Raw genomic sequence first — 19,791 nt, forward strand, 5'->3', positions numbered from 1 at the left:
CGTTTTTGTTATTTACTTATATACTCATTTATATGAACAAATGACAGAATTCTGGTTACTGCACTTTTAGACATATTCTCTGTCACTGATTTTATTTTGTTTTAGTTTTTTACTATATTTGTGCTTCTATTCATGTAGAACTGGCACGTATTATAAATTTGCATGGTGAATTAATCCAAATAAAACTTAATCTTGTGCAAGTAAAATTTATATAGCATCGTTTATTTATATTTGTTTTTGTTTTTTTTTTACCTAAAGTGAAACCATCCTTCTTCATTATTTTGGTTATAAAATCAATAACTCAATTTGTAACACGAACAATGTTGTCCTTCACCAGCTTGTAGTTCACAAAAGATTTGTTCAGTAAAATTTAATGATCTGTGTGTGTGTGTGTGTGTGTTGGTATATGTATATGATTGTGTGGGTGTGTGAATTTGAATGAAGACATTATTTTAGTGAGAAGAGCAATAACTTCTCTGTTTTTGGTCAGATAAAGACAATAATAATAATAATAATTTATGAAAATTTGTTTTATATTTATTTGATATTCACTGCTTCAAGATTGATGTGAAACGGTTGACACAATGACACAAAACTGTACACTTATTGAAGCCAGTTTGCTTGTGTGTTTGATCTGAATACATATCCTATTAATTGTGTCTTGCCATTCGTTCCTCAGGGTGATTAAAATAACGACCATTAGTGTATATTGTTGATTCAACACAGTAACCCCCTACTAAAAACATTGTAACTTGTGTGTCGATGGAGTAGGGGGACACAACAAAAAATGACCTTGGTCTACTTCAGGTTGAAAATACATTAAGTTTACAAAGCACATCTTTTAAATTGCTGTATTTCTCGGAGAAGCTATTGTCCTTTAGATTCTAATTAGAATATTGTATATTTAGATTTAACCCTTTAGCTCCTTCAGATTATTCTGTCGTCAAATGTTCTCTGCTTATTCATTCACATTGTTTTGAGTTAATCATGCTTTAGCTTCGAAAGTTCAATGGTGTGATTGCTTATTTTTAGAATGACATTGTAGGGTAGGTGTGAGATACCAGATCTGGCTCTTTTGAATGTAAAACAGGGAGAATATTAGGCTAGATAGGGGTCAGTTTGGATCTTTTCGGTTTGAAGGGGGCAGTTTTTTAAAATAATTTCCACGTAACTAAACACTTTTAAACTCGTATACTGGTAGAATGTGTTTATAAAACATCTTTTACTCTTGGCTTTATTGAGAAAATTCTATAGTTTGTAAGATATTTGTTGTTTTTTTCCTTCAATTTCTGCAATTTCAACCAATCAATGATGTCTGTTGAGGTGAAAACATCCTGTGCCGTATGAATATGTCCCTTGTTTATGAAACAGATTGGGTTTATTTACATTTCTGAAGAAAAAAAGATACCCTTCCCCCTAACCCTAACTCTAAAACAGATTGAAATGCAATAGATCGATACTAGGGTCATAATTATGGGTGAGAATTTCATATGACACCACTAGAAAAAACTGCTGTTCAAACCGAAAAGATCCGTCAGTTTAAATGCTAAAGAGTTAAACAATAGCAACACTGAAAATAACATTTTTTTGAGGTGGATTGCTACTAAAGTATTGAGTTTTAGTTAAAATTGGGAGGATTTACCACTGACACATCTGAAAGCTATCCTGAATCGGTTTTAGTTTATAGAATTACAGTTTCTAACTGGAAATGAAGTTGGCTCACAATTTAATAGATAGCAAAAATCTTAAAAATCAGATTCCTATTGTACGACTGTAAATATTTGATCCTATTAAATAATTAGATTTTATGATTAGATTTTGTTGACAAACTGAAAGGAGCCTATTACACATATACTCACCTGATGTTTTATTCTAAAGCATATGTATATTGAGTTCTAATAATTGGTTATAGTATCAATATGTTATATATATATTATATAAAATCTGTTCTGTCTGTCTGTGTGTGTGTGTGTCTTCTAGGATCTCGGGTATCCTCCATCCGATTGCGTTCAAATTTGATATGTAGATACTGACGGTATCAGGGTGTGTATAAGTCTTGAAAAAATTACAAAAAACGATTTCCAGGTGAGAATTCGATTGATAAAGCCGTGGGAACATGCGTTTGTACGTGCAAGTACATCAGTCGAAATCCGTCTTTTGCTGGTGTCTCAAATTTAGGTTAAATCAGTGTTTCTCAAAGGGGAGGCCTATGGGAAGGTCGGACAAGTTGTTTTGAGAAAATTTGGTTTAAATGTTTGACAACTCAGCACTGTCCATTGGATGGGGGGGGGACGTTTTGCTCGTATATATATATATATATATATATATATATATGTTATCATTAGTTAATGTCTGTCTTCTATATTGGCATGGGTTGGGCAGTTCAAGAGAATCCAATGAGTTTGATAATTGCATTATGATCCAATGTCTTGGTTTCTATACTTGGATGTCCTTCTTAATGCCAGACACCTCAGAGAGTAAATGAAAAAACCTTGCAATTTGTGAACAAAAATTCCTTCTGTGGCTGTTTAAAATCTGAAAAAAAAAAAAAAATAACAAGTAACAGAAATAACTCCAGTAATATCAGTTAATTGAAATTTATAGAAAATAAAGATGATGCTGTTCAGAGTGTTCTGAGGTTACCTGGTGAAAGTACAAAATTCACTCTTCACCACATCTTCATTTTCCAGAAATTTGGAGTAACTGCTATTGTCACCTTCACCTTAATCATTTCGATGTCCATTTTTCCATGCTTGCACGTATTGCATGGAGTTTACTGAGGTAGATTTTCTATGACTAGGAGCCCTTCTTGTCACCAGCTCTTATCTGTTCCCAAGCAAAGTAATATTTCCCCCCTGGCCAGACATGTATTTGAATAATATTGAAAATGAATGACATTCATTTATATCAATCAAATGATTGTCAAGGCTAGAAGACACACACACACACACACACACACACACACAGAGGCATGCACACACAATGGGCTTCTTTCAGTTTCCATCTACCAAATCCACTCACAAGGCTTTGGTTAGCCTAGGGCTGTAATAGAAGACATTTGGCCAAGGTGCCACACAGTAGAATTGAACCTGAAACCATGTGGTTAGGAAGCAACCTACTTAATCCACACAGCCATGCTTGTACCTGCTATTATTTATGCTATCTCCCTTAATGCTTGTTTCTAGATTTCAGATACTCCTGGAGGGAGTTTTTCTTTACTAATTGCAAGGAATGTCTCATTTAATGTAAGTTTTTCAACTCACGGTATTGCATATGTGAGATTTTAATGTAGGTTTATTTAACCTGGATAACACTTAAGTATTTTCCCCCCTCAACTTGGAACTCACCACACACTCATACACATGCTTAGGCACAAACACACACACATGCACAGAAACGCGTGTTAGAAGAGTTACTAGACTATAAGAGTATCTCCTGCTTAGGCCTGAAATCACGTGAAGAAAGTAAATATACTAAAGTGCCCTGTAAGTGAAGCTATAAAATCCAGTCTCACTTTTGTAAGGGTTAAGGAACTTCTTCCCCCCCCCCACACTCTCTATCACATGTCTATCTCATTGTATTTATGTGAATAACAATACTCAAAACTTCAGTGGAACTTTCATCTCACTTATATTGGTTATTAAAGAGGTCAGTTTTATTCTACGGTGGACTAAGTATTAGACTATAATAAAGTTGATATTGTTTAGTAACGAGAGAAAGTGAGTGCACAAATGTGTGTGTGAGTGAGAGAGAGAGAGAGAGAGAGAAAGGGAAACGGTGATTGCGAGCTGCTGATGTACAATTGATGGCTGCTAAGTGCTAGTTTTAGTGAGTGCAGTGAGTATTGTTTCACCAGCTGCATAAAGTGCATCGTGTGGTATGGATTTTCTGTTTAGAGATTTCTTGTCTGTGAAGCAAGACATTTTCCATTGAAGACCAGTTTATGTTTACAATATCTGAAAGACATATATTCAGGTAAAATGCTGCTTAACCAGAGAACAAGGTAATCAGTGTTTGAACGTTATCTTTGCACAAGTTGTTTTTCTTCTTTTTTTTTCTTTTTTTTGCTTCTTATTTTCTTTGAGTTGTCCTTTTGCTATTTTATATTTGTCATTGAATGGAATTAAGCAGAGTTATTCAAATGAATGTATTTATTTATTTGTAAGTCTATTTTTTTAAATAAGTTTTGAATGAATCTGAAGGATGTGAATAAAATTCCTCCATTTCGTTCACATCTATCCTATGCACTAATTTCTTTTGAAGAAAGAACCTTTTGGAAATGTTGGAACTTACTTCTGCTCATGACACGCAGATTTCCGTTTTATATATCAGGTTGAGTCAAAAGTAAGCAACATTTTGAACCATGAAGAATTTGTACCAGATTTTTCCAGAGTTTTGAATATTTTTTAAGCATTTATTTGCAATTGTCTGATAATACAGACATAGACTTGCTCAAATGCATCAATAAATTAACATTGATATTTTTTTTCATCATTGTTACATTCGTCTGAAATGGAACTGTCAAAGTGCGATATTCGAACAATTTTGGTATTCAACTTCAAAAAAGGATGTAAAGCAGCTGAAACTGCTCACGATATCAATGAAATGTTTGGTGAGGAAATGACCAGTGAGTGGTCAGCTTGAAAATGCATTAACCCTTTTGTTACCATATTTCTTTTGAGATGCCCTGTGTTTCTTTCAATTAATATTAAATATAACAAAGAATTTAGTAAAATAACTTACTTATCATTAAGCTAGTATTAGGAATATAAATTGGGACTAAGGATTGGTGGAAGATTTTAATTTAGAACTCATGAAAATAAGACGTACTACAGAGCCTGAGGCAGTTTCAGCTTGGTTAGTTTTGAAAGGTTTAAAGAATTTTGCAGTGGAGAACTGAGCCTTGGAAGTTGTGAGCATAGTGGACACTCATCTGCCATCGATGATGGTCAACTGAAGACTGTCATTGAGAAAGATCCGCATAAAACCACTCGAGAACTGGTAAAAGAACTTCAAGTTAGCCAGAAAACTGCCTGTAACCATTTGCATGCAATTGGAAAATCAAAAAAGCTCGACAAATGAGTACCACATGATTTGAATGAAAATTAGAAAATGTGCAAATATGAAATTTGCTTCTTCTCCGTAACCAGACCAATCCATTTCTTGACCATATTGTAACTTGCAATGAAAAGTGGGTTCTGTACTATAATAAAGAACGTTCTTTGCAGTGGTTGGACCAAAATGAAGCACCGAAAACTTTTCCTAAACCTGAACTCTTCAAAAAGAAGGTTATGGTGACTGTTTGGTGATGTACAACTGGACTCATCCACTGTAACTTCTTAAAACCTGGAAAAATCATTACTGCAGGAACGTATTGCCATGAAATTGCCAAATTGAATGAAAATCTGCTCCACTTCCGTCCCATAAGGGTCAACAGAAGAGGGCCAATCATTCTTCATGACAATGCTCGACCACACGTTTCACTAATGACACTCCAGAAGTTGAGGGAATTTGGCTTCGAAGTTCTTCACCACCCAGCTTATTCCCCAAACCTGACTACCACTTTTTCAAGCACTTTGATAGTTTCCTGCAAAAGGAGTTCAAAAATCAAACCAATGCTGAAAGTATATTCAAAGAGTTCACCAGCTCCAGAACTCCAGATTTTTATATTACCAGAATAAACAAACTTGTAACTCATTGGCAAAATTCTGCTGCAGTTGACTTTGCCTTTCATCATTTTGAGGTCAATAAAATTTGTACCAGTTAAGCACTGGGATCAAAGCAGTTGACTAGCTCCCTCCTCAAAAATTTCAGGCCTTGTGCCTGTAGTAGAAAGGAATCTTTTTAACTTTTTACCTTGCTGATGGTACCTATGTACATGGCTTGCACAGCTCACAGAAATTACTAGCCACAAGTCACTGGTTTATGTCATCTGGGACATTCTTCACCAGGGAAAGACTTAACCCTTTCATTACTGAATTTATTTTGAGATGTTCTGTGTTTCTTTCAATTACTTTAAATATAACAAAGAATTTAGTAAAATAACTTACTTATCATTCAGCTAGTGTTAGGAACATAAATTTTTTATGTTCCTAACACTAGCTTGTTAGTTTTTGTGACTTAGGTTTGGTGGAAGATTTTAATTCAAAACTTATGAAAACAAGACATTTGTACTCAGAGCCGGTTTCAGCCGGGTTGGTAACGAAAGGGTTAATATTCACAATAATCTGTTTATTTTGTTTTCTGCTGAGTATTAAAGTCTGTTTGGCCTGCTTGCTCAAGTGTAATCACTAACAAATGATTAAAAAAAACCTTTTAATCCTTTACCATTTAAACTGACCACATAACTGGCCCAAATATTTTATCTGTTTTATGTTCAAACCAGTCAGACCCAGACTCTCACATCTACTCAGCAATGTCATTCAAAAAATAAACATTTGCATCATCAAAGCCACAAGACAATGCATGATTAATTTCAAAACAATGTGAATAAATAAGCAATACATTTGACAGAGTAACCTGAAGGTTAAAGGGTTAAGCAATCACTTTTTTCTCTTTAATGTTTGTAAAACATTGTTTGATATGTGGCAGGTGTAGAAAGGAAAATGTCAACTTGTAACTTTTTGACAATGATCGAGTAAGAGAAATGTTTATTTAACATTTTTGGTGGTAGGAAGAAATTAAGGACCAATATTATGGCTGTAATATCCTGAAGCGTTTCAAATTATGATGGAAAATCTTCTTACCGTTCCTACACATTTTCTTCAGGTTTATACTTGTTCCTTTCCTGGACAAAATGGGTTTGCATCTCCTGCTGTAATCAATTTAAACTAAACTATAAGGAAACCTGACTCTCGTTTACAAACTGCACTTCAGGGCTGTCATAGACTTTGCCAATCTATTCCTGAGCCATATCAATCTACCTTCTATCCATTCTATCCAAAATAGTATCCATACAGACAGTGTATATTTGCATCCCGTGTTGATAACCTACATAATGGGAACCAAAATATTCAAAGATTATGTGTGAGAGGTGCAAATCATATCAGCAGACTGCTTCAATCTGTGAAGCCTTTATAACTTTATACTCCTTCAGCTGTTTTCAGTGATCTAAATCATCATCATCATCATCATCATTTAGCATCCGCTTTCCATGCTGGCATGGGTTGGATGGTTTGACTGAAAGGTGGTGAGCTGGCAGAAATGTTAGCACGCCGGGCGAAATGCTTAGCGGTATTTTGTCTGCCGCTATGTTCTGAGTTCAAATTCTGCCAAGGTTGATTTTGCCTTTCATCCTTTCGGCGTCGATTAAATAAGTACCAGTTACGCACTGGGGTCGATGTAATCGACTTAATTCCTTTGTCTGTCCTTGTTTGTCCCCTCTGTGTGTAACCCCCTGTGGGTAGTAAAGAAACAGGTTTGACTGAAACTGGTAAGCTGAGGGTTGCATCAGGTTCCAATCTGATGTGGAATGATTTCTACGGCTGGATGCCCTTCCTAATGCCAGCCATTCCATGAGTGTAATGGATGCTTTTTACGTGCCACCAGCACAGGTGCTAGTTATGTGACACTGGCTTCAACCAATGAATATAATACAATAATGACATTTTAAATCAGAGTAACTCCCTTTTATAAGGAGAGTTTACAAAAAAACAAAAGATGAAGACAGGTGGTGTACAAAACAAACAAGTGTATTAGTATAACACTCAGGAATAGAAAATGTCTTTTACGTTTCGGGCCTACGCTCTTCTACAGAAAGGGACACAGAAAAAACAAGGAGAGAAAAAAATGTGTGTAGTGGCTAACGATCTATCCTTTTGATTCAAATACATTCATTTAAATAGCTGCAGTTTCAGTTTCCGTATCCCACAAACTTATCCGTGTATGTAAGGAAAGTTGTCTTTTAATGTCCACTTCTCCAAGCTTGCATGGGTTGGATAGGTTTTTCATTGTCTGACAAACACAAACATAGAAAATTGGTTATCTTTGTTGTTTTGTATGTAATTTTTTGTTTCTGGAATGGTTTTTATTGCTGAATGCCTATCCTATCACCAACCATTTCAGAGCATAAACTATCCTGTTAGCAGTGGAAACTTTCTCTGCAGCTAGATTAAAGTGTCTCCTCTCTCTTGCTCACCTAGATGTGTGTTAGCTGCTTATACCAAATTCTATATCCCACCCGCCCCTCTCTTTCCCCCTCTCTTTCACACACACACACACACACAAAGGTTTTTAAACTGCATGGCTTAGGGTTCGGTCCCACTATACAGCACCTGAAGCAAGTGTCTTTAATTATAGCCTCAAGTTGACCAATGCCTTGCGAGGAAATTTGGTTGACTTGATAGAATGAAATAAATTTACCACACACACACACACACACACACACACACACACACACACACACACACACACACAGAGTGAATGTTTACAAAAACTATGCTGGTTCATGGCTTTGGTCAGTGATGTCACCATTTGTGGTTGGCCTGTAACATTTGTTGACACTTTCTGTAAACAAATTATCCATTACTTTAACACTTTCAAATTCCTCTAAAATATAAACCTCCCTTACTTGAAAAACAGGCAAGTGTTGGTGACAGGAAGTGCATCCAGCTGTAAAAATCCTGCCTCACCTTTTGCCCAAGCCATGCTGGCATGGAACAACGGACATTAAACGAACTATCAAATGTCTACCTGTTTAACCCTTTAGCATTTAAACTGGCCATGTCCGGCAGCCTGAATGTTCTGTTTTATTTTAAAACTGACCAGATCCAACCTCTCACACCTACCCTACAATGTCATTCTAAAAATATACAAACACACCACTGAAATCTCGCAGCCACAAGAGAATGTATGATTCATTCAAAGCAACGTGAATAAATAAGCAATACATTTGACAAAGAAATCCGAATGCTAAAAAATTAAATGTCTTGGCCTTGAGGCAAGAAGCACAAGTCATTCATTTTTTTTTATATTATGATTTATTTGGTAAACTCATTAGAAATATACTGGCAAGCTTGTTTACTATGATGCAGCGGGGAAACCATTCTAGAACTTGCAAACAAATTTTCAGCATATGTATGTGGTTTGTCAGATGTAATTCTGAGTATTGACTGAGTGAAATGTCATCTTTCAGTAAGTAAATTACTAATGCTACAGCTTGTGTTGTGTAGTTGGTATATTTTGTACAATGTAAAGAAATGAATATATAAATAACACATTGGCGTTAGGAAGGGCATCCAGCTGTAGAAACATTGCCAAATTAGACTGGAGCCTGGTGCAGCCTTCTGGCTTCCTAGATCCCGGTCGAACCGTCCAACCCATGCTAGCATGGAGAACGGACGTTAAACGACGATGATGATGATGATGAATGATGTGACAGAAGTAATGTAACCCAGAACTGACAACATAAGTAATAATACACTACGTATATTTGATTAATCATTTGTCAAGCAGAATGGTGCAGCAGAAGCATGCTGGGCTCCTAACCCAGAGGTCTAGAGATCAAAATTACACTCTGCAAAGAAATGGATACTAATTTTGATATTAATGCATCACAACTGTGTTACCTACAAATATACCAACCAGTACATGTATATATACCTACAAGGGTTAGAATAAATTATATAATTTATACTAACCCTTGTAGGTATATATACATGTACTGGTTGGTATAATGTCAAAACAAGGAGGAACAGCACACACACGTGCACTACACACACACACACACACACACACACACACACACACACACACACACACACACACACACACACACACACACACACACACACACACGTGTGTGTGTGTATGATGAGCTCCCTTCAGTTTCTTAATTCTTTATTACCCACAAGGGGCTAAACAAGAACAGACAAACGGTTTAAGTCAATTACATTGACCCCAGTACATAACTGGTACTTAATTTATTGACCCCGAAAGGATGAAAGGCAAAGTCGGCCTTGGCGGAATTTGAACTCAGAACGTAAAGACAGTCGAAATACCGCTAAGCATTTCACCTGCCGTGCTAACGTTTCTGCCAGCTTGCCGCCTTTCAGTTTCTGTCTACCAAATCCTCTTGCAAATCTTTAACCTAAAGTGATGCATACTGCGATTGAACCCCAAATCATAATGTTGGGAAGGGAGCTTCATAACCACACGGCCATGCCTCCTCCATCTGTTATCATTCTTAATTTTTTTTTTTCATTTTACTAGAAATGTTAGAACACTGTACTAAATGTTTTACAGTCTATCTCTCTCATGTATATATATCATTTGCTTCCTTATGTTTTAAGTTCAAATTCTGTCAAGGTTGACCTTTTCTCTCTTTCTTCTTTAAATACCAGTTATAAACTGCATTCATTTAATTCAATCAACTATACCTTTCTTGTCTTGACTAACTGACTTTGTGTTTATTATCATTGTTGTTATTGTTGGGCAACCAGCTGTCTGAATCATTGGCACCAGACAAACTGCTTTGTGGCATTTCATCTCTCTTCATGTTCTTAGTTCCAATTTGGCTGAGGTTGACTTTTGCCTTTGTGGAAATAGATTATTGTTATTAAAATGAAAAGCAGAAAATGCTGAGTATACCAAATGAAATATGTCAAATAACGAGTAGAGTAAATACCATTCCAAATTAGTAATTCAAAATATAATAGGTTTGCTTTGCTTATATACAATTTTAGGTTGTCTTTTTCAATAATTTGTTTTGAAATCTCTCTCTCCCTTTCTGTGTGTGTGTGTGTGTGTGTATATATATATATATATATATATATATAATGATAAATTTAACCTCTCTGTCTATATATCTACCCTCTTTGTAATGTTGGCAAATGAAATAAGTATAAAAATGTACATTGTCCATTTAATTAAAAAAATTCTATATGTGGCTGAAGATTGCTTTACATTTTAAAACTGATAATACTTACAGTGTTAATAAAATGAAGTAGCATGAAACGATTGTACTACACTACCTTGGATATCCTTGTTTTTATTTTTTATTTTATCTAGTTTCAGCTCATGAGCTGTGGCCATGCTGGGGCAGCTTATTTTGATTATATATATATATATATATATATATATATATATATATATATATATATAAATTTTGGGTAGAAATGACTTATGTCCCTCTTAGCGTGAGGCATTTATATGTAATAATGCCCTCTATATAATATAAATTAATATGTTCAATAAGAAAGAATTATTTTCGAAATTTTTCTCTTATGAGGTTTTTCACGCTATCTACCTGATAATTTCTTGTTAAGATTCCTTATTAAGAAGTTATCCTTAATTGTTAAATTTATTCCGAAAAAACTTTTCCTACCCGAAATGCAGTTCGAAGAAGCCCGCCATTTACCGGATATATGATTTGTAAACTTCTCCATGTGCTTCGTTAGAGTAGAGCAGTTGGCTGTTCGACTTCGACGGTACTGGTCATTTATTTATGATATGTTCAGAATCAGTCTTACTGATGAGCATGGACGCGAAATCACAGGTGATATAAGACTAAATTCATTTTTTAAATGTCTTGCTTTGAAAAACTGCATTGGGTATGATTAGTAAAATTTTTGGTAGAAATGACTTATGTCCCTCTTAGCGTGAGGCATTTATATGTAATAATGCCCTCTATATAATATATATTATATATATATATATATATATATATATATATATATATATATATATACTAGCAGTATCGCCCGGCGTTGCTCGGGTTTGTAAGGGAAATAACTATATAAGCATTTTTAGAGAGTTATAGCAAAAAATGCATTAAAATGGAAAAAATATGATGGTAAATTTTTTTTTAAATCGTTGACTCATCGTAGACATTTTTAGAGAGTTACTTCCCTTATATAATAGCGAAAAAATGCATTAAAATGGAAAAAAAACGATGGTAAATTTCTTTTTAAATCGTAGACTCATGTAGACGCTTTCTTAGCCATTTCTGTTTTGCTGTCTTCAAGCCATGAAGTCGTTGTTCTAAAAGAACACTGGTCTCCTTGACAACGCATTACGACGTTGATTTCCTTACACTCCCTTCCCCACAGGTGCAGGTGTGAGCGTGGACGCCAACTCCGCCGCCATCGACACACGAAAAATTATGCATTAAAATGGAATAAAAAATGATGTTAAATTATTTTTAAAATCGTAGACTCATCGTAGACGCGCGCTAATATTCAGACGGGCTCGATATGAATCACGACTATAAGCTACCCGAATTTGGTTAAACTGCACCGCAAAGTGGGAGTAGTTAGGAATCTAAATCGAAGGGGACAGACACTCACACAACTACAGTTTTATATATATAGATATACATAGCGCAGTAGTGGTGAGATGTGACAGCAAAGAAAAGCATACATTCACTCTCTGCATGCAATTAGACTCGGAAAGTTCGTGAGGAACCCATTGACCCAATTTGCTGACTTTTCCGATAGCACACAGGTGTCAATGAATGGTTGAATGACCAAATCCAAGCTTCTCTGCTAGTTCCTCAACAGTTACGATGAGATTTTGTTCCACCAGGGTTTTCAGGATGTCCTTGTCGAGTTCTACAGATCTTTCAGGATGAGGCTCGTCTTCTAGGCTGTAGTTTATGGCTCGGGATTTCTGGAACACCATTGACACTGCCTTACGCTTATTGTCCAATCCCCATATACTGCATTAATATTTCTTGTAGTTTGCACACATTTATATTCTGTTATTCTTTTATATGTTTCAGCCTTGAGGTTGTGGTCATGCTGGATCATGTGTGTGTGTGTGTGTGTGTCTATCTGTCTGTCTGTCTGTATGTATATATGTATATGTATGTGTGTGAACAATAATATTTTCAACAGATGTGTTGCAAATGTATCTGATTCTTCTCAAGCTTCAATACTGTGTGTGTGTGTATGTGTGTGTGTGTATGTATGTATGTATATGTATGTATGTATGTATATGTATGTATGTGTGTATGTATGTATGTGTGTATGTATGTATGTGTGTGTGTGTATGTATGTGTGTGTGTATGTGTGTGTGTGTGTATGTATGTATGTATGTATGTATGAGTGTATGTTTACTTTATTACTAACACAAGCCACTATGGTTATTTAATGTAAAGTTTTCCTCAAATCACTCTCTCTCTCGCTATTTACTCTCTTCCAAGAACATTTTCACTCACTCTTAGCTCTTAGCTTCCATACATTTTACTCATGTATCTATCAGCGTCATAGACAGAATACTTTCAGTTTAGCCTTCCTCAAATCACTCTGTCGCTATTTACTTTCATTTTATTCGTTGCCCACTGTGTGTGTGCGTTTGCGTGTGGTGTAAACCAGACTAAGAAAAGCATTTGACACACACACCAGAATGTGAGTTTTCTGTAAATTTTGCTTAATTGGAGTTTAAATTTTAAAAACTGGACCTGGCATGACGCGATGCATTGTACTGTTAAAAATGCTAGGTAAATTGTAATTGACGAAATCCTATATTGTAGATTTGTATAACTCCCAAAGGGAGGCAGATAAAATCTGCCTTTTATAATAAGAGATAATAATATATATATATATATATATATACTAGCAGTATCGCCCGGCGTTGCTCGGGTTTGTAAGGGAAATAACTATATAAGCATTTTTAGAGTTATAGCCAAAAAATAGCAAAAAAATGCATTAAAAATTGAAAAAGAATTAAGGTAAATTTTTTTTTAAATCGTTGACACATCGTAGATATTTTTAGAGAGTTACTTCCCTTATATAAAAGTGAAAAAAATGCATTAAAATGGAAAAAATATGATGGTAAATTTTTTTTAAATCGTAGACTCACGCTAATACCCAGAAGGGCTCGATATGAATCACGACTATAAGATACCCGCTTTTGGTTAAACTGCACCGCAAAATGTGGGAGTAGTTAGGAATCTAAATCGTAGGAGACAGACACACAACTTCACTCTTATATAAAGATGCTTTTTTTTTTTCAGTCATAGAGTTAGATTTATGAAGGTCTTCAGTAGAAAATCCTTCGAATTCTGACTCGCTGCTTGATATAATGAAATTCGTATCCATTTTTTGTCAGAATTACAAATTTTGAAAACACAATAGGAACAAATTTCGGAAAAAAATCTCCCATAATTCACGGAATTAAAATTACACTTCGATTTTTGTACAGAACTGTAGTTGAAGTGTTTACGAAGTATAATACGTGTTTTCACAAATGTACTAAAGAGATTAGCTCTGATATTCTCATTTAAATATGAATAGGTAAATTCGGGCGGCTTGGTAACTATATATAAGTGTCGTCTGTTTATACATAAACACTGTTTACTAATAACAAACACACACGTGTTTGTATGTAGTTGTATGTGTATGTAGTGTATATGTATGTGTATGCGTGTGTGTGAGGAATGACACGCACACACTCACGCACGCACACATGTACATCAATGCTTTCGGAGTGATATGTAAAATATTGAGTTTTCTCGAATTTTGTCTTAATTGGTGGTAAAATTGAAAGAAATTTTTTATGGCATCACCCACTGAAGTACTCTGAAAAATCTTAGGTAAATTCTAATTGAAGAAATTGTGTGAGGAGTAAATGGTTATGTATTTATTGTTTCTATTTGCTGTGTTTTTTTATTTTTTGAGTAGTGGTTTAAATACCTTCAGTTTAGTCTTCCTCAAATCACTCTGTCGCTATTTACTTTCATTTTATTCGTTGCACACTGTGTGTGTGCGTTTGCGTGTGGTGTAAACCAGACTAAGAAAAGCATTTGACACACACACCAGAATGTGAGTTTTCTGTAAATTTTGCTTAATTGGAGTTTTTATTTTAAAAACTGGACCTGGCATGACGCGATGCATTGTACTGTTAAAAATGCTAGGTAAATTGTAATTGAAGAAATCCTATATTGTAGATTTGTATAACTCCCAAAGGGAGGCAGATAAAATCTGCCTTTTATAATAAGAGATAAATAGCAATAGTCAAAGTTCCTAGTATTGAACAAAATCACTATTCAGAAACTAGTATTCCCCAAAATTTCCAGGCAGCCTTGATTATGCTCAGATAATTTGGAGTTCTGTTTTTGTCAATGAAAAAAAGAGAGGAAATCACCTTCAAGCTGGCTGGTCTAAGTTTACAAATGCACATGGTTCTGTTTCCCGTGTACTTTATTTTAATTTTTTTTTTTGCCTTCTGGGGTATGTGAAGGACCATTTACTGCAGTACTTTGGATCAGTAGTTACAGAGATTATGTCCCAAAAATTGGTGATCCACTGGCATTAAGATGGCTGTACCATTTGCCTCATTTTCTTTATGATGGCTGTAGAGGTGGTTTTCAGAAGGACAAGAGGCTGTTCAGAGGATACCTAGTACTGTCACCTCTGCATGTAAAGAGAGAAGCTCTCTTAATATTGCTGGAGGAGCAACTCTAGCAATGTGAGTGGCACATCAAAGTCCACCCCCCACCCCCCGCAAAAAAAAATTAATCATTTAATAACTCAAAGTCAAATAAAAGAATTTTCTTTTGAAACTGGAAAGGAGCATATTCTAACAATTAGGGAGCAAGCAATTAAGTTCCTAGACTGTATTGATGCAGCCTCCTTAAATTATAGTACAAATGGATTTTGAGATTAAAATCAAATTGTGATGGAGGATTTATTGCCATTGGCAACTGTGAATTGGCATGAAACATTAAGTCAGTCACTTCTTGTGACTCTCAGGACTTCAAACCTTCAGCATTTAAGCTGGCCGTATCCAGCCAATATATTCTTATTTTATGTTGAAACAAACCAGATTTGGCTTCTCATACTTACCTTATAATGTTATTCTAAAGATAAACAATCACATCATGGAAATCTCAAAGCTATGAGATGATGCATGATTAATTCTGAACATTGTGAATAAACAAACATAACACTCAACATAGGAATCTAAATGCTAAAAGGTAAAAGTACCATTATCAAAAGTGTGGAGAATGAAAATGTGTGCTGGCAGTAAGTTAGGGTGTCAATGCACCCGGGTGGCACGAGAAACATCGGAAGGAAGAAACTATTGTTGAATACGAACCAGCTTGTTGTGATTACTCCTGAGAATAGTCTATGGATGCACATCCATCTCCAGCAAATATTAAACAATGAAGCTGGAGAGAGGTTATGCATTGTTGCATGTTCTGGCAGCATGCATGTCATTCCTCTCAGTGTTTACCTGACAGCCTCACCAAGTTCTGAAAAGATTAAATGCAGCCAAGCATTTTGCCCAGTGTGCGAACAATGTCTCTCAGCTCACCACCTTATTCTTCCATAATAATATCGTAAATCCTCGAGTATAATCCGCATTTTTTCCCCAAAATTTAAAGATTAAAATCCCTATATGAGGTTAAAAATGAGAATTATTTTCTAAGCAATGTCCGAGTCTCTATTTGCTGTCCAGCAATTTTTATTCAGACGCATTTTGTGATGCCGAGCACGAAAATACCTTAAGCTAAGCCTGAAAGCAATGAAGTCATAAAAGAATCATCCATAACTTACAATAAGCAACATTTATTAAACGTTATTACTGTTATTTCTTTATTTTCTACAAACAAAATGCCCAAAAAAGCTACATGTTTGCATTATGTTATATATACAATAATAATAAAGGACATTACTGTATACAGTTTTACAAACCAAGGACGTTATATAGACCTCCTTGACTCAAGTTAGAGAAGGGGTGCATAGTATACACAAGGTTTAGGTTTTTCAGAGGTACAGCCTCCTAAAAATCCCCTGCGTATTATACTCAAGGGTGGACTATACTCGAGGATTTACAGTAATTAAAATGGTGATGTAGCTATTTTTCTTAAATATTTTTTTACTTTACTTTTCAGGGAACAAATCAAAATGCTAGTTTACATAATTCCAGTTATAAACCAAGGGAAAATATCTCTGTAAGTGTTTCTTCTTTATTCTCCTTTACTCAACAGATATTAGGTATTTGTTTTAGTTAAAGATCTCATTAAAATTTAGCAGAAATGATATCCAAAGCAAGAGTCTGATTGCTTACAAGTAACAGCAATTTGGGTGAGTTGATGAGAAATGAAGGAAAACTTTGCAGAATTAAATTACATGTACGTACATGTATGCATGCATGTGCAGGGTGTCCAGGATAAATTTGACAGTTTGCATAAAAGGAACACAATATTCCAGCCAAAAATAAATGCATTTAGAAAAAAAATAACAAATATCAACTAGGTTATGACTGGGAGATAAGGGTTTACTCAAAGTAGCTGCCCTCAGCTTCCACTATGACCTCCAGGGCCTGCCACATGCATTCTACATTGGGTCCCTGGGAAGATCTTCAAACACCTCCATGATCTTAGCTACCATTTTGGCTTTGGCATTACAGGCAGAGCAGTTGGTGTTTTTCTTTAACCACACCCGACATATAGTAATACATGGAATTACAATGTATTTAGAAGGGGGTGCTGAAAGGTTCCTGGCTTTAAGGGTATTGCAAAAGGCCTGGTTGGAGGCCTAACCTTCCGAGTTCTTTTACAGGGCTTAGAAAAACTGAAGGATCACTGCAATAAGTGTGTGAATCTGAGAGGGGAATATGTAGAATAAAATTATAATTAAGCGATTCTCCTGTATTTCCTTTTACCCAAAGCCAGGTACTTTTCAGCACCCCTTCATATAGGACACTTTTCTCAATGTTTGCCTTCCATTTTACTTTTCATTTTCTCCCAATCTCATTTCCATTCAAATGGAACTTTGTCTACCATCATTGTTCTTTTCATTGAATCAGCCATAGTTTGTGCTATTATTTTTGTCACATTTTTCTGGTGGATCACTTCACTGTCCACTCTGGTTTCTCACAAAATAGGAAATTGAATTGTTTTTGCTTTGGTTTCCCACCTTTTATATCCTTTCACAATGTTGATGTCATATTGTTTAGTTGCTCACTATAACAAATTATTTAAGTATGTGTCCTAGTTTTATTTAACATTTAATGTCTACTGGGTGGGCTGCAGATATAATAAAATATTTATTTTCTCTATTTTCTCCCCTTGTTTCTTTCTGTGGAAGAGCATAGGCTCGAAACATTAAAGACTTTATCACTTCCCGAGCATTATACTAATACATATGTTTGTTGTCTACACCACCTGTCTTCGTCTTTTGTTGTTGTTTTTTTGTGAATTCTCCCCTATAATATAATATACCTTTATACATTAATATTCTGATCTCTGTTCCTTGTGAATATGCCCTGACACTTTGACACCATCTTTCTCCTGCTCTCTCTCTCTTGCACTCTTGCTCTCTCTCTCTCTCTCTGTAACCATGTATCTTCTCTACTGTAGTACACCTGTTTCTGTCCTCACTCTTGATCACACACTCTCTCTCTCTCTCTCTCTCTGTCACACTGTAACCTTTCATCATCTGACACAAGATCACCTCCTCCAATGCCCCATCCCCTCTCAAAGGATCTTTGTCTTGCAAGTTACTTGGTGACCCTTCCAGTGCTGGTGCCACATAAAAAGCATCCAGTCCACTCTGCTGTATGGTTGGTGTTAGGAAGAGCATCCAGCCATAAAAACCTTGCCAAAACAGACACAAAAGTCTGTTGCTGTCTTCTACCTGGCCAGCTTCTGTCAAAGCAGACATTAAACAACAATAATGATGATGATGATGATACATTATTTGGTGGCATATATCTCATTATCCTATACTTATTTCAGTCATTAGACTGCGGCCATGCTGGGGCACTGCCTTGGAGAATTTTTAGCTGAATGAATCAACCCCAGGATTTCTTCTTTTTCTTTTTTAAGCCTGGTACTTATTCTATTGGTCTCTTTGCTGAACTGCTAAGTTATGGGTATGTAAACACACCAGCACCATTTGTCAAGCAGTGGCAGGAGACAAGTGCGTGTGCGTGCACATGCACACACCCACACACACATACATGCTGGGCTTCTTTCAGTTTCTGTCTACCAAATCCACTCACAAGGCTTTGGCTGGCCCAAGGTACCATGCAGTGAGACTGAACTTGGGACCATGTGGTTAGGAAGCAATCTTCTCACCACACAGCCACAAGATGCATTTTTCTCATCAAAACATCTCAAAAAGTTACCTTGTGTCCCAAACAAAGTCAGGCCTATATTATGTGCTTTAATACACTAAAAGTTCCTTTTTCCTCGGTATACGCTGCTGAAATTGAACTACGTTTAATATTCTCAAGTGTCCTTTATGCATCGAATACAGTTTATACTTTTTGTGTTTTTAACCTGAGTGGTAAGAGGCTTGCTTCCCAACCACATGGTTCCAGGTTCAGTCCCACTGTGTGGTACCTCAGACATTTAACTATAGCCTTGGGCCCACCAAAGCCTTTCCATTTTGCTAATAACATTAGACCTTTCCCAAATATCACTCTCTTTTGCCTTAAAACAAGTTTATTCTCCAACCAATCCAGTCTATTAACAATAAATTGAACCAACAAGGTAGCTTATATTTGATTATTTGATGTCCTAAAAATAACAGCTAAGCCTCACTCAAATCACATATACCACCTTAAATATGCAAAGGACTGCATTAGACAATGTAGTCTTATAGATTTTTTGAAAAGACCACATGGCCACAACTGGAAAGCCTTTGATCCTAGCTTTGGTTGATTGAGGTTTAAAGGAACAACATTAACACTAAACTAAGAATTGAATTTCTCTTGAAACATTTACAAAAAAAAAAAAGAAATTTAGTTTTCAGGCCTATTCTCACCTATGATCATGAATGTTGGGTAATGACCAAAAGAGTATGATTGCAAATACAAGGGGCCAAAATTGGGTTCCAC

At 35.7% G+C, this 19,791-nt stretch overlaps 1 protein-coding gene across 4 annotated transcripts in view; it reads left to right on the forward strand.

The window, feature by feature from the left end:
* Nucleotides 1-19,791, forward strand: part of LOC115220397 (oxysterol-binding protein-related protein 11) — a 158,821-nt gene that overhangs the window by 33,596 nt on the left and 105,434 nt on the right. For 3 of the 4 annotated variants that reach the window (XM_036509896.1, XM_036509895.1, XM_029790518.2), the window contains exon 2: nucleotides 16,838-16,897. In XM_036509896.1, the coding sequence (XP_036365789.1) occupies nucleotides 16,838-16,897 (60 nt within the window). Of the gene's footprint in view, nucleotides 1-3,895; nucleotides 4,004-16,837; nucleotides 16,898-19,791 lie in introns of those variants that run through there. The other variant, XM_036509898.1, reaches the window with a different exon arrangement.

This window comes from Octopus sinensis, linkage group LG16 (genome assembly GCF_006345805.1).
Source record: "Octopus sinensis linkage group LG16, ASM634580v1, whole genome shotgun sequence".
NCBI lineage: Eukaryota > Metazoa > Mollusca > Cephalopoda > Octopoda > Octopodidae > Octopus > Octopus sinensis.